We start from the raw sequence: 14,435 nt of genomic DNA, 5'->3' as shown, positions 1-14,435 counted from the left end.
AACCTAAAGCTCCCCCGACTCAGCTTCATGCCATTAAAAGTATGAATGTCTGTATTGTGCCTGTTTTTTTAGTTTAAAAGAGTTACTCCAAGTCATAATTTTACACATCTACATACTACTTCATTTACCCATGTATATTTATTTATAACTCTAGGAGTATTTAACAGAACATAGTATGTTTGTTTCTATCAAGTCACAAGTAACCTGTGCCTCTACTTTTGTTTTACTAAAGGGCACACTGCCACTTTAGAGAGACCTATCCCTTTTCAAAAATCTTATGAAAATAAACTTCTTGCCCTGTATTTTCATTAAGAATAACAATGACAAAACAGATCAAAACTGTAATTTGTGAGTTTTACTACAGAATTTCAAGCTATGGTGATTTTGAAGGAATGGGATATAGTCTCTTTTTTATTCATCACTGGTTTCTTAGTAAGAAGAACTGCACAGAGAGACACTGACTTTGGCTTTTACTTGTTTCACCCTCATTATTTAATGTTCTTAGATGGCAACTTTCATTTTGTTATTTAAATATTGAGCATTCTTGAAATTATTTACTGCAATAATGCAAAACCTTGTGGGAAACATCACAGACCCTGATCCTACAATCAGTGGTTGCCTGTCACGTGGCTTGCATCCACACTCACTGAAACATGGCACTGATAGTAGATGTTCACAGACATGCAAACTGATAATGGACTGATATTCCCCATGCATTCTTTTTGACACACTGCTGTAACTGCAGCATTCTGATGCACGTGGCTGTTCATATCAGTAAATGGGTTTGTGGCTGTGGCTGTATATGTGTGTATATTGAAGTCACTTAATCTTGAAGTTTTATGCCAATTCTGAGGTTTAATTTAGATTTTTATTGTTATTTTGATATCAATTGTTATAATTCTATTGTATGGAAAAATACCTTATTTTGCATACCATAGCACTTAAAACAGTCATGAATTTGGGTCAGAGTAGAACAGATAAGGAAGGTATAGTTCCTCCTGTGACTGTGGATTATTTGTGGAACCCCACAGAGACCAGCAGGAGTTAGGACCACATGCTCTGAGGTCCTTAGATTCTCCTTAGGCACAAAGTTGTGTCCGATGTAGCGCAAAAGATGGTTCTTGCAACTGGTCTCAGGAGCTCTTTCCCTCTGGGCACAAGCAGATGAGATTATGCTTTGTCCTGCATGGCTCCTCTGCTGCCTCCTCTATCTCATCCCACAGGAAAAGCCTGTTAAGTCCCTTTTCTCAGTAGGAGGAAGTCACATTTTGCAGTAAGAGAGGGGTCTCCCAAGTCCAGGCTGGCCATGAATTGTCTTACTTTTAAAATTTGGTCTCATCAGGAATCCCCGTAGGTGACTAACACACCAGGTACTCCATTTTGATGTGTGCAAGAATGCATTATTGCTGTTCAATCATACCTCTCTCTTTAGCTGTAAAAGAGGTGTAACTGCTACATTATAGTGTCCCCTCAGATACACTTTAACCTAAAAATTTTGGAGAGACATCAATGTAGATTTGTTGTCTGCCATCTCAGGCATTCCAAGTCTGACAGAGTGTCGCTGTGAGCCTTTAAAGAACTGCAGTGCAGTAAAGGTTAGAGAGTAGACAACCCTAGATATCAGATCTTATCCAGCTGATCTTCTGTGTGGACAATTTCTCTTGCTGACTACAGGATACCTTTTTATTAAAAAGAACTGCAGACTACTGGCTCTTAAAATGCTTTCATCTCTCCAGCACATTTTAAATGGGCATTCTTGGAAGGCTGAGTACCTAATAATTCATTTGCTTCATCCAGGAAATTTCCAAACTTTCTTTTCACCTCAGTGCAGCAATTAGTACTGCTGAAGTGGACCTTCTGTCCCTCTGCAGGGCAATCATTGAAGTTAAGAGTCATAACCAGGCACATGAGGCACAAAATTCCCTCTGAGAGGGAGTTTTAGATGCCAAAGTCATGATCCAAAGAGTTCTGGCAAATTTCACAGTGTGCTTACTCTGAGGTTTCTACAGTAGAAAGATCTGTGTAGAAGTCAAGGTATGATTGAATTAAAGCAATTGTTACTTTTCCAGAGACCTGTAATGAGGGTTAAATATAATTTTATATAAATATGTATTGCTTTATATATCCAGATTGTGTGATGTTTCATCTAAGTAACCATTCCTTTAAATATTTCAGCTTAAATGTGGAAATTACGTACCAGTTTTCACTGCTGAATGTAATGCTGTGGTTTTTATTTTTCTCTTGCTCATTACCTTATTTTTGATTTCCTTTGTTTCCCTTGTTCATTCATGTAGGCCTGTTGCCATCTGAGAAATAAAAATTTCTGCTTCTGTTCAAGGATATAAGGCCTAGCTTAATCACTGTGCATCTATACTGTATCAAGGTTTCAGAATCTTTCTGAATCCATGGGCAAAAAATTGAAACTTGTTTGCAATCATGTTAGTAGAATTCAAGTGATTTGTTTTAAACAAGCCAAGGTTTTCCATTACCTCATCAAAGCTTAAACGTTTGAAGAAAGTATTAACCATCCCATTGCATAGTTTAAAGGATGACTCTGTGTTTTAAAGAGAAGTTCTGTATTTTTTGTCCAGTGGTACTGTTCATGTAAGTTCATTTACTTACCTGCTGGGCTTCTTTTACTCCCTCAAATGATCATCAGTCCCCAATTAATTAAGACTTAATTGCCATTTTTTTTCCCAAAAAGTGGAATCCTTGTAACTTAATATACTTCAATCTTTTTCTTTACATTTTCTTCTCATGGTGATGTTTTCCTTAATTCTTGTATAGTTCTTATTCATGCCCAAAATATCACAAACTAACATCAAATAAATAGCCTGAGACCCTTTCATCTCTCGCTTGTTCTCTGTTTTCACCTCTCCTAGTTATGAATTTTTAAATGACTGGCTGTTCATAGGTTTTGGGGGAGTTGAGAATAGAACTTTTCAGAAAAATAAGAAGATATTTTGTTTCACTTAGTGGTCAGAAGTGGAAATTATTATTTGTTTGAGACGGATAGTGAAGAGGAAGAGGAAGAGGAGAAAAAGGAAGAGGAGGAGCCTCGAAAAAAATCCGCATTTCAGGTACTTTATGGTAATTTGTAGTTGACATCTGGAAAAAAATGTAGGTTTCCCATAACACAGGCACATATGTTAAAGCTGCCAGTACCTCTAGAGTAGTCCTGAAAAGTATTGGAAATCACATTTCTTGCCAACTTAAAATGCAAGTTTGCCCACTTTAAGCATTGCCAAATACCTACAGAAACAATAGTGGAGTCATATCTTCATTCACTTATTCCCAAAGATAACAAAAATACAGAAAAACAAGGGTTAAGAATCAGAACCTTTTTTTTTTCTACATTGCAATAAAGACAATTGCCTCTGGTGCTGCTACACAATGCCTCTGGTGGTTTACTGGTTTTAAGCAGACATTATCCTTCCTTGAAGAAATGATCGCCAAAATAAGCAATTTTTCATGGAGAAGAATTTGTACTTAATAAAAAAAATATTATTGATCCTAGTGCGCAGGAGAAATATATCCTTGAGTTAGAAAGAGCTTAACATTTAAAATTACACATCATTTTTTTTCTTTCTTTTTCAAGACAGTGTTAATTTATATATTTGCATTTTAAGTGACAGACTGCATCCATGTAAGAGGATATTGTAATATTAGAAAGATATCTGCAGTTTCCTGTCTGGGCTCCTCAATAGATTGGTGTTAGACAGTACCAGATACCGAATGCAGTGGCTTAAGTTGAAGAGCTTGGGTGAAGAAGTGAAATTCTCATGAATCTAAGATTGCTTTTGTCTTTATAATATTAAAGCTTTACTTGTGGAAGAATTTTCAGAAACTCTACAGAAAATTTTTGGATCTGTAACTACCTGGCTGAACAGGTAGCTTTTTGCAGACTAGTATTCCCATCCAGATGAAAGCTCATGTCACTGCAGAGCTGGTGCATTACTAAGAGTTCAACCCAAACAAGAGCAAGAAACTGCCTCCATGCTCTTCTATTCCTTAAGCCAAAAGCTTTTAAACAAAGCTTCCCAGACAACATTACTGAATTATAAGAAGAATTCTTTTATTTAATTCATTAATACAATGTGTCTTCGGTTTATATACTTATACTACATTACATTACCAGTTGATTACGTTTGATAAACTACCTGCATGGTCATGACAGGGAAAAAGATTTTCTGACCTTAATAAGGGCAAAAAAAAATCTGGATCAAAGCAATGTGATAAGTAAGTTTTATTTTCTACTATTTATGCTGTATTTTTAATATTTTGCATAGAAATGGCTGATGAATTTCTAGGTCATTTTTTTTCCTGGTTTTCACGCAGTTATAGAGGAAAGTTTGCGTTCTTGTTTGTGCTGATTTTTTAAGAATTGGTGACAACATTTTGTTCAGATGTGCTGGCTCCAAGCACTGAAATTTTAAAGAGTTCTAAACTTGAGGTCAGAAGCTAACAAGATTCTTTCATTTACTCTGAGATTTATTTTTTTTTTTTCATCTCAGTCCTGAAACTATTAATTTGAGGATGAAGGATCTGTTCATCATTTCAAAGTCTGGTCAGATGCATAGGTGGCCTGTAATATGTGCAATATGTGCAACATGAAGGTGTTTGGTGGCTTTATATAGGCAGAGACTTGCATAGAACAGAAAATTGTTCTGTTCATCATTTGGTCAATGTACCTTATTTGCCTTCCATCACGATGCGTATGTTCTTAATAAAAATACTAGGAAAGTGAATGCTGTTGTAGATTGTGTTAAAGAATTATTTATGATTTATGGTTTTTCTTTCAGTGTAAATTGTGTGCAATAATCTCTTCAAGGGCTGACTTGGAGATTTTATATATTAGAGACTTCAGCCAGTTACAATTCGTCTTATTGAAATTTTAATGTGAACATCCTAGATAATTTTTTGTTCATATCAAAGTTTGTGAATGTAAATTTGTTCTTAATAATCTACATACAGTAATTCAATAGTTCCTTTATATTAATACTTTCTTCTTTTTTACTAATTATTCTTGCTTTGTCCTTCTTTATAGAGAGCTATTGGAAAATTTGCTTCAGCCATTTTAGCCTTGCCAAAGTCTATCATTAAACTACCTAAAACTATTCTTCAGTATTTAATCAAAGCAGCAAAGGTACCTGACATTTTGCAAACGCTCAGTATGTGACCCATCCCATAGTTCCTGATGTAATGTCCTGATCTGCATTTTTCCTCTTATATGGATAATTAAAAAAAATAGTGACAGTTAAAGCTTCGTTCCTAGTAAATGCAATACATTTCATAATTTTGGAGTGGTCAAGACACAAGCAAAGTAGTCTATCTTTTTTTAAGTGTAACCCCAGAGAGAAAATGCAGACTCAAATTCTTATTTTCTTCTGATACTGATATACAAGATGGTCACATCAAGTTGCATGTATCTTATGGACACTGTGGTAATTGATCTCAGAAAGCTGGTAAAAGGTTTGTAAAATACACATTCTGCTCCAAACCCCTTTTTAGCTCTCTACTTTTCTGGTGTTTATCATCATAAAAAAGATTTGTGCCTCTTCTCTCTTGTCCTCCTTGAATACATGTAGCATTTCCTCCCTTTGAGCTCTATGTATCATTTTACACTCCATAACATGATATTTGTAAAAAGTGCATGTTACAGATGGAGCATACCAGCTCCAAAGCCTAAAAGATACTGAACTGAAAGGTTGTCCAGTGGTAAAAATCTTACCTGTATGCACACAGTCTGCTCTTAAAAAATTTATAAATCAAATGCCTTTTCTTAATTCTAATTTTTTATCTCCTTCCTAGTCTGTCTTTTAATTTCTTCATTCACACTATAACTGTGGCTAGCGTACACTTTCATAGTTAACTACAATACCAGATGTTGACAGTCTCTAGTTTTCAGTAAGTTAAAAGTATTTTTCCCTTTTACATTCATTTAATGTCAGTTTGATCATAAAAAAAAAAGCCTTTAATGTTCCAAAGAAATTTGCATAGGAAAATTTTAAAACTATAAATAAACCAAATAGAAATTCTACCATTCTGTCCTGTGAAGGGCAGTTCCAGCTTCACTGAGATACGTATGTCATTGTCATTGTCTGCATGTTTGTCTTGTGAATTAATAGAGCTGGTTTGTTACTGTGCTTTTTCAGCCGCATGCCTGAATCTGTGTGCTTCCCTGCCCTGTCTCTGTTGTCAACCTGTGTTGCTTAGAAATAGAAGACAATGCAGTGCCAATTGAAGATGACTACCATTTTTCAATGAAAACCATAAAATGAAAAAAAGAACATCTTTTGTCCTGTAGAGTTGTGAAGAAGATAAAGTTACTTTAGTTTCTGTTATTTACATACATATGGGGTAAAAAATATAAGCTTTGCTGTTTTTTTTTTCCTGTAGCCTTTCTTCACAGCTTAAGCAGAACTATTAAAAACTTACTTTTCAGTAGCTTTTTTTACTTTTATTTTTTTCCCACTGGTATAACATTTATAAATATTTTGGGCCAATTTCACACTTCATGCAGTCATACAGGTCAACAGACTGTTGATCTGAGTGAGTGCTGTGAGCAGAATTTGATCCCATAAATCCCCCTTGATAAATAGGTAAGTATTACTGTCTTCCTTTTACGGCTGGAAAACCTGTGGCAGAAGGATTCATAAGTGACTTATCTGAAGCAACAAAGACAGGCATTGTCAAGATCATTATCAATTTGATAAATTCCTGACTGCCAGCTTTGGGACTGTGTATAGATAACAAATCCGTAAATATTCCACTGGGATCTACAGAGGGGAAAAAAATATCTAAACTATGAAAAATACACCAATACCTTTACAGAGCTATCTCTACATCTTTTGATGCTTTAGTTAGTTGATTGCAGCACTTTCAAAGTTTCCATTACTCTACATCTTGCCTGTAAAATGGTAAAATAGGAATACAGAATTAAATGGAGAGATTCAGATGAGGTAGCCCATATGCACAACAAGGTATTAAGTCCCAAAGTTCAGAACGTGAATTTCTGTGGGTTCTAATGAAACTTGGTTCACCCACAAATATTTTCACATTTGGTTTTACACTTACAAAAATAGCACATGAAAACTCAGCAGATCTACAGTGGAGGTGTTTGATTTGGGATTAAAAATATTTTCTTACCTCTGCAGATCTGAATGCATTTACTTGAATTATATAGTGCTGCTTGTGACTTATTCTATGGCTTACTCTCAGAACATGAAGAACCTTGAAATAAATGAGTTTTTTCCCTCCAGTTTGTTTATCAAGCCTGGATTACTGACCCTAAAACAGCTCTACGACAGAGGCGCAAAGAGAAGAAAAGTTTTGGGAAAGAGAAACGAAGGCGAAAGGGGTCTGGGGATGGTATGTAGTCTTTTGCGTTTTTAAAAATATAATATTAAATATTGCCTGTTCCTGCTAGTGGAAGGCAGCTGAGCTTTAGGGGGCAAGTGCTCTCAGTTCTGATTAAGAACTGGAAAAATGAGTTTGACTGGTGGTCTTTCCCTGCACCAGCACACGACAAGGTCAGCCATAGCCACGTCCTTCTGTTCTGCATAATACACATTGAGGGAGATGAAGGAGAAGACAGGATCTGTGTCATTCCATGGAGTTGCAAGACACATGCCCAGAACTTTTGGTAAATAGGAAGATTCAACATGTTGCAGAACATTTCAGCTATGTGAAAACATTTGTGGGGGTACTTGCAATAGAGAGCCATAACCCTTTGAAGATGTAACTTTATAAAGCCAAAAACCTGGTAGTTAACAACATTACTTCAGAATATAGGAGTGTAAATGCCAGGTGTTTGCCCAGAATCAGTCAGAGCAAGGACATTACACTTTAACTCCCTCACCTCATAAAAAGCTTTATCTCTTTATCTTTTCTATCCAGACTTTTCTAGAGTTGGTCAAAGTCACTTGTTTTGATGGTAAATTCATGTGTATTCCCAGGGAAAGGTGTTGAAGAACAGTTTCATGAGGGAGTTCCCAAAGAGCTGTAGTTCAAGTGGAGATGTAAGAAATATTCTATGAAATAGCCACACATTATTTCTTTTAGCCACATTTCCTGAAGAAATGTTGTTCCCTAAAGAAGTCTGAATTGATATGTGGGGAAGAATACCTAGAAATATTTTTCACTCTCCATTGTGTACTCATTGAGGAATGCAAATATCCATGAACTCCTAATTCAGAGAGAATTCAGTATGTAGCAAAAGGAAAACATGCAAGTGTTAATAGGGTTTTACTGGCACTTTAAAATCATTCATGCCACTCTGAAAAAAAATCAGTTTATAGGTGATTTACATCTCTTCATATTTTTCTCCTTTTTTAACAAGAAAATAGAAATTCAAAAGCTTTTCTGGTCAGTATAGATGGGGAAGAAGGGAATACAGGCTGAATCAGCTAGACCTTTCCTCATTTGGGCATCTTCACCTGTAAAAAAGAAGGAGGTTTATAACTGGGCTGCTGCCACTGAAGCTGCAGCAGCAGTTATTGGGTATTAGATAGAAGGAAAGTCATCTGCCCTTCATTTCTGCCTGCGATTCTACATCACTCTGTTGCTGTAGGCCTAAATAAAAGCACATGGCAGTTTCAAATCAACTCTGCTGCTTCATTTCAACCTAAAGGTCCCATTCAAATCATTCAGATTTGGTGGGTCAGAGGAGGAGAAGATCAGAGCACTGAATCAGGATGCTCTTTGCAGCAGGTGAAGAAGTGAGCTCGAATATGAGTCAGCAGAAGATGAGGCTGCTGAATGTGGCTGAGGAGTTACTGAGAAATTATCTGAGTTTACACCAAGAGATGAACTTGCTCAGCAGCCTATCTAGTAAGAAAATGCCATTGTAAATTACAAGAGAGGGATGATCATCCATTAAAACCTTCGCTGACAGGGTTGGCCCCTCACTTGAGTCCTTTCAAAATGGAAATGTGCTGTCTGTTCTGATGATAGGTGAGGAACCAATCACTACTGCTTGATAACTAGCATTTTCTAGCTTGAATGGCATTTACATTGTCCCTTCTATAGGTGTAACACTCACTGTTTCCCTTATTGTTTGCAGGAGGTGGCACTGATGCTGACTGTGAAGACAGTGAAGAGGAACCTGTCAAGAAGAAATCTGATGGACCAGGTATGAAGGCAGAACAAGGGTTCTTCTGCTGTTACAATGCAATTGTGACCAGTGGTATACTACAGAGAGAGCATTGCAATGACTCCAGCCTCACGTCAAAGCCGCAAAATCCACAGTAACCAATGCAGTGGTAACTCCCTAACTACTGTCAGATTTTCAGCTGCAAGATTTACAAGCCCTGGACATAGGAATGTCTAGTTCTGGGCTATTAGCTATTGCACTCATTCTCCACATACATTAGTAAATACATCTGTCAGCTCAGACTTGATCACTTCCTGTGTATTTTACTTTTAGAACAATTTAAGCTTAGGTTCCAGACATGATTACATAAAGTCCGTGTTAAAATCTCCATTGATTTTGAATATCTGTAATGCTATTATTAGCACAAAGACCTTATGGGGTTTTTTTCAGTGTGTTTTAGCAAGGTTAATATAATGCTTTTGTTTGTACTTACCTGTTCAGCAAGGTACAATAGTCACCTCTAAAAAATTGTATTTTCCCAATCTTACACATCCTTATTCATAATCAGACTTAGGGCTGTTCTACATAACAGAAGAAATGCCAGCAGTTTACAGATCTTGCCCATATTGAAAGTTTTCCTACAAAGAAGTTTATTAGATCATAAATCATAAGCTTGGCTCATTGTTTCTAACTGGAGTAAAAGAAGAAAATGGACTCTCCTCTTAAGTAAGTCTTCATCATGGCTTACTTTGCGTGAGACTTTGTCATTAAAAGCTATTTTTCTTCTCTATTTAAGATTGTTTCACAAAGTTTCAGTTAAAATCATGTCCCTTAGTGAGTCACAGGGTAGAAGATGTTACAAGGATGTGGGAGATGTCATTTCTGTCTCACAAGGACAATGGTCTCAAATAAATGAGTTGCATTGATATGGGGATGGGGCTTGGTGGGCTTTTTTATTTGTTACTTACTGGCAAAACAGTTATCTGTGTTAAAACATTGAAGTTAATCAATCAAATACATCTCCAGGGATATACTGTTAGTGCTACATGGGAGTTAGGGAAAAAGAAGGAGTTTTAAAAATAATTTATATTAGAAATAATCAATTTAAGGCACTTTATATTTTTGTTCAAATACTTTGACCATTCCTAGGCAAAATTTGTTAAAGAAGATGGTTAGAAAAATTAGACAGTAATTGGTAAGGAATCATTAGTATCATTACAAACTTTAGATCGATTCCTTTCTGACACTCTCACGCAGAGAGAAGCCTTGTCTGCATTTGACCCTTCTCCACCAAAAGTAAATATTTGTTTCCTTTTTTGAGGATGTTTAGATGCAATTGATCCCAAAAGATTATTTTTAAAAAGTTTTGGAGAACAGCAAAGGTGCCAAAACAGCTACAGTGTCATTAAAAATATGTGCTAAATCACCTCTATCCCAGAGAGAAAATGACCTTGCAGGTTAGGCTGGAAGTGCTTGGCACCATGGTGAGACTATGGCATGCCAGTGACGGTCAACAGTAAAGAAAATTTTAACCTGTGAGCTGTGCTTCTCCTGAGGTCAGCAGGAGAAATGATATATTAGAGAAGAAGACTGTGGGTTAAAAAAGAATATTTACATGTTGTATATTTTTGTGTACGAGTGCTGTTTTCTTTTCACCTATTCATGCTATTATCAGCAATTCAAAGGAAAGTAATGGTCCTTGAAGTAGAAACAGGTTTACATTTAATTTCTAATGGTGAGATTTCCTTAACTTCAAGACCTACATGTTGCATGAATAAAATTTAAGTAGATAACTCATAAAACATCTCCAATTTTAAACTACATAGAAAAGACCTGAAAAAAAGAGTAAAATATCATTAAATTAATGATATGACCAAGAGAAGGGGCTAAATGCTCTTATGTTTGTGGGCAGCAGACCAATTCAGTGGCATTGCTCAGATAAATGGTACAAACTACCATTTCAGCATCTGCTTTTCAGGAATGTACCACTAATGATTTTTTTCTTCATTTTCTCTACACATATATGTGCATACAACCCTGCCTGCACACCCACAGACATGTGCATGTTCCTCTTCAGGAAATCTTTTGCTTTATTATAGCTTCACCTTTGCAGTCTTTGTAAGGAGTGAATGTGAGCTCCGTAGAGTTTTGCGTGCCATCTTGTGGTACAGCAACGAACTGAGGTTGTTGGAAGGGTCATGCTTTAGCACACAGATTGGCTCCTTAGTATCTACGTCAAATATTTTGTCCCTGCATGGCAGATTATTGACAGTTTTCTACTATTTCTTAGGCTGGTTAATCTAAAATTCGTCTTTATACTGGTGCTCTGGGCTTTGGAACCTAGCAGGGACAACTAGCTCTGGAACTGGCTAGTTGGAAAGAATTTTTTTAGTATTTCATAGATTCATGGAATCATAGAATGCCTTGGGTTGGAAGAGACCTTAAAGATCATCTAGTTCCAACCCCCATACTATGGGCAGGGACACCTCCCACTAGACCAGGTTGCTCAGAGCCCCATCCAACATGGCTTTGAACACTTGCAACACTATATGAGAACTGTAGTGTGGTGTGCATGGTTGCGAGTGGAAGAAAAATAAGTTCAAAGTGCTGCTTTTTGGATGAGAAATGCAGTTACTAATGCTGACTGAACTACTGAAATGAGAAATTAACTTGAGACAGATGTGTTGAGCAAAATAAAGCTACTATTGTTTGTATAAACCCATAAGCCTTATTCATGGGAAAGTGTACTGTTTTGCCAAAATGGTGCAAAAATAAAGTTTTATAAATTATTATTTTTCCTAGTTGTTCTAGTTGACCTGAGATCACTGATGACAGTGCAGCCTATTTAGAAAAACAGAGGCTTTGAAAACAGTAAATACAAAGATGTGTGTTTAGGAGGCTGGAAAACTGGGAGAGATTAAAAGACCGTTTAGGCAGGTTAGACTTTAAAACTCAGCTAAGAAAGATTCAAGCACAAAAGGCGAAGTTTGTGCAGAAAGAAACACACACAAGTAAACAGACAGTTAAGAGCTCCGACTCAACAGGCTGGCTGAGCAGTTTTTCAGATCACAGGACCTGGGGATGTTGAATACTCTCAGGAGATGCTCGAATCCTTGAGTTTCATTTTAAAGACCTGTGCATACTGTGTCTCTAAAATCAGGGACTGTTACTATGACTAATGATTGGAGGATCAAGGACTTACAGGGTGGAAAAGGGATTCCAGATGATAAGCCTAGGCATACAGTCAGAAAACGGTCCAGACAGCCAAAAGGCCTCTAGCCATCTTCAGAGATTCCTTAGTGTGACAGGGTCTCACAGACTGGATTGTTATTATTAGACAATGAAGGAAAAATGAATCTAACTCCAGGCAAAAGTACAATAGAAGATATTTGTGTTCATTAACTCTCTGTTGCTTTTTCCCTCCCTTAGATAACATCATCAAGAGGATATTTAATATCTTGAAGTTTACTTGGGTCCTTTTCCTAGCAACACTAGACAGTTTTACAGCTTGGCTTAATTCCATCTCAAGAGAACACATCGATATCTCCACTGTGCTAAGAATTGAGCGCTGTATGCTGACCAGGGAGATTAAGAAGGTAACGCCTTGGTCTATTTTGTCTACTAATGCCATTTCCAGCTTGGTGAAAAGTGAAAGGTTGTCTTTTCAGATCACCGTAGTAAGGAGTAAAATTATAAAAGTCTCACTTATACATGCATTTTGAAAATACGTCTGGACTCTTTTACTGTGGCATTTATCAATATAATAAATAATAAACCACATGACCCAGTTAGTTGAGGGTCCAAACAACCAAATCCATTTACTGGAAGCAAACAACACTTTTTCTATGCACTTTAAAGCAACAGGTGATTCTCTTAACCAATCACCATGTGGTAACCCAGTGCCCATGTGTGTTGGAGTACATTAGGGACTTCATTTCCCAGGATACCCCTTCCAGCATCCCTAAAACACACCCCCTACATTTTACTGTTTGCTGTTTGATAAATATATAAATAATAAATTATTTTATTTATTATCTGGACACAAAAGAAATTATTGGAAAAGTAATTCTTTGAGAGGTTGATATAAAATTTTGTCTGAAACATTTCTGTGACATAGTGTGGTTTTGAGGGGACAAAATAAATTTAAGAAGGGAGGAAAAGGCATGGCATTTTAAACAGCTCAAAAACTACCTCAGTCCACGTATTTCAGTCTTTTTGTAGACCAACTTGCGTTAGAAATGAATGACAACATATAGGCATAAATTTCTTCAATCATGATGAAGCTATGTGGTCCTTCACAAGCTAGCTGTGCGTTAGCAAAGCCCATTATTATCAAAGATTAATGCTGCTAGTGTAACTAGAAATGTATTTGGATCTTCCAGGTATAAGTAGATGATACCTTGAAGTTGGATAAAGCTCTCATTTTAAGCACCGGTATTTTTATATATGTCACTAGCTACCCAACTATTTCTTGGAAATCTGCCATTTTTAGTTCCTTCTAGTTTTTGTTAAAAGCCGAAGACTGTCTCAGGGATTAATTAGTCAAAAAGGTCAACAACGCATTATTACTCTTGACCTCAATAAAGCCTTCTATTGCCCAGCCACTGTCAATGTGTGATGGCACAATATGATTCCTTCTCACTGCCCTTGATTCTTACAGTTTTAAAATTTATGCAGAAGCCAGGCTAACTGCCTTTCTCTGGCCATTACTTATTTGAGACCTTATTTTAATTGTCCTTTACTACTTTTCACCTCAACTTTCTGAGTTTTTCCTATGCTTTGTTCCCAGTAGGTTTAGTATTTATTTATGTATTTCAATTGCATGTTAGTAGGATGCTACTTTGATTAAAATAGAGCCCATATGTCCTTGCACAGGCTGGTATATCCTACTTCAGTCCTAAATCTTCTGATACTAGGGACCCTTCTGTAGCATCACTAAGTCTCTGTAGCAGCCACGACTGTCATTGCTGCCCAAGAAAAGAGGCTCTCACTGCAGCCCTCATGGTGGCATGCTTCTTTGTCCACTGTAGAGTTGGGGACAGTTAATCTGATGTATTAATTCCTTTGGTATCTCTTCCAGCTGCAGAAGAACCTAAAATTGAGTCCTCCATCAGTTGTGAGGCCCTTTTCCTGTCACAACTCTTATCCTTTATCCCAGGCCTGCTGTGGAGCTAGAATGTAACTTGTGACATAGTTTCAAGTCAGACTGTCATAATGGCACAAACATTTATCATTGCAGAAGCAACACAGCTTGTACACAAACAAACCTAATTAAAAACCTGGGTGTCAGATTTTGTTCTTAAAATTTAATTTTTTTCCACAAAACATCAGATTTTGAATA

At 36.7% G+C, this 14,435-nt stretch overlaps 1 protein-coding gene across 3 annotated transcripts in view; it reads left to right on the top strand.

Moving 5' to 3' along the window:
- The window catches only part of PIEZO2 (piezo type mechanosensitive ion channel component 2), a 297,318-nt gene that overhangs the window by 251,195 nt on the left and 31,688 nt on the right, over positions 1 to 14,435 (top strand). For 2 of the 3 annotated variants that reach the window (XM_064656971.1, XM_064656979.1), the window contains exons 34-38: positions 2,977 to 3,080; positions 5,048 to 5,146; positions 7,263 to 7,371; positions 9,065 to 9,133; positions 12,524 to 12,690. In XM_064656971.1, coding sequence (XP_064513041.1) covers positions 2,977 to 3,080; positions 5,048 to 5,146; positions 7,263 to 7,371; positions 9,065 to 9,133; positions 12,524 to 12,690 — 548 coding nt within the window. The remainder of the gene's footprint in view (positions 1 to 2,976; positions 3,081 to 5,047; positions 5,147 to 7,262; positions 7,372 to 9,064; positions 9,134 to 12,523; positions 12,691 to 14,435) is intronic. The other variant, XM_064656987.1, reaches the window with a different exon arrangement.

The sequence above is a fragment of the Pseudopipra pipra genome, chromosome 1 (genome assembly GCF_036250125.1).
Source record: "Pseudopipra pipra isolate bDixPip1 chromosome 1, bDixPip1.hap1, whole genome shotgun sequence".
Taxonomy (NCBI): Eukaryota; Metazoa; Chordata; class Aves; order Passeriformes; family Pipridae; genus Pseudopipra; species Pseudopipra pipra.
Note: the sequence above shows the minus strand (reverse complement) of the source record. Positions and strands in the feature narration are given on the sequence as shown.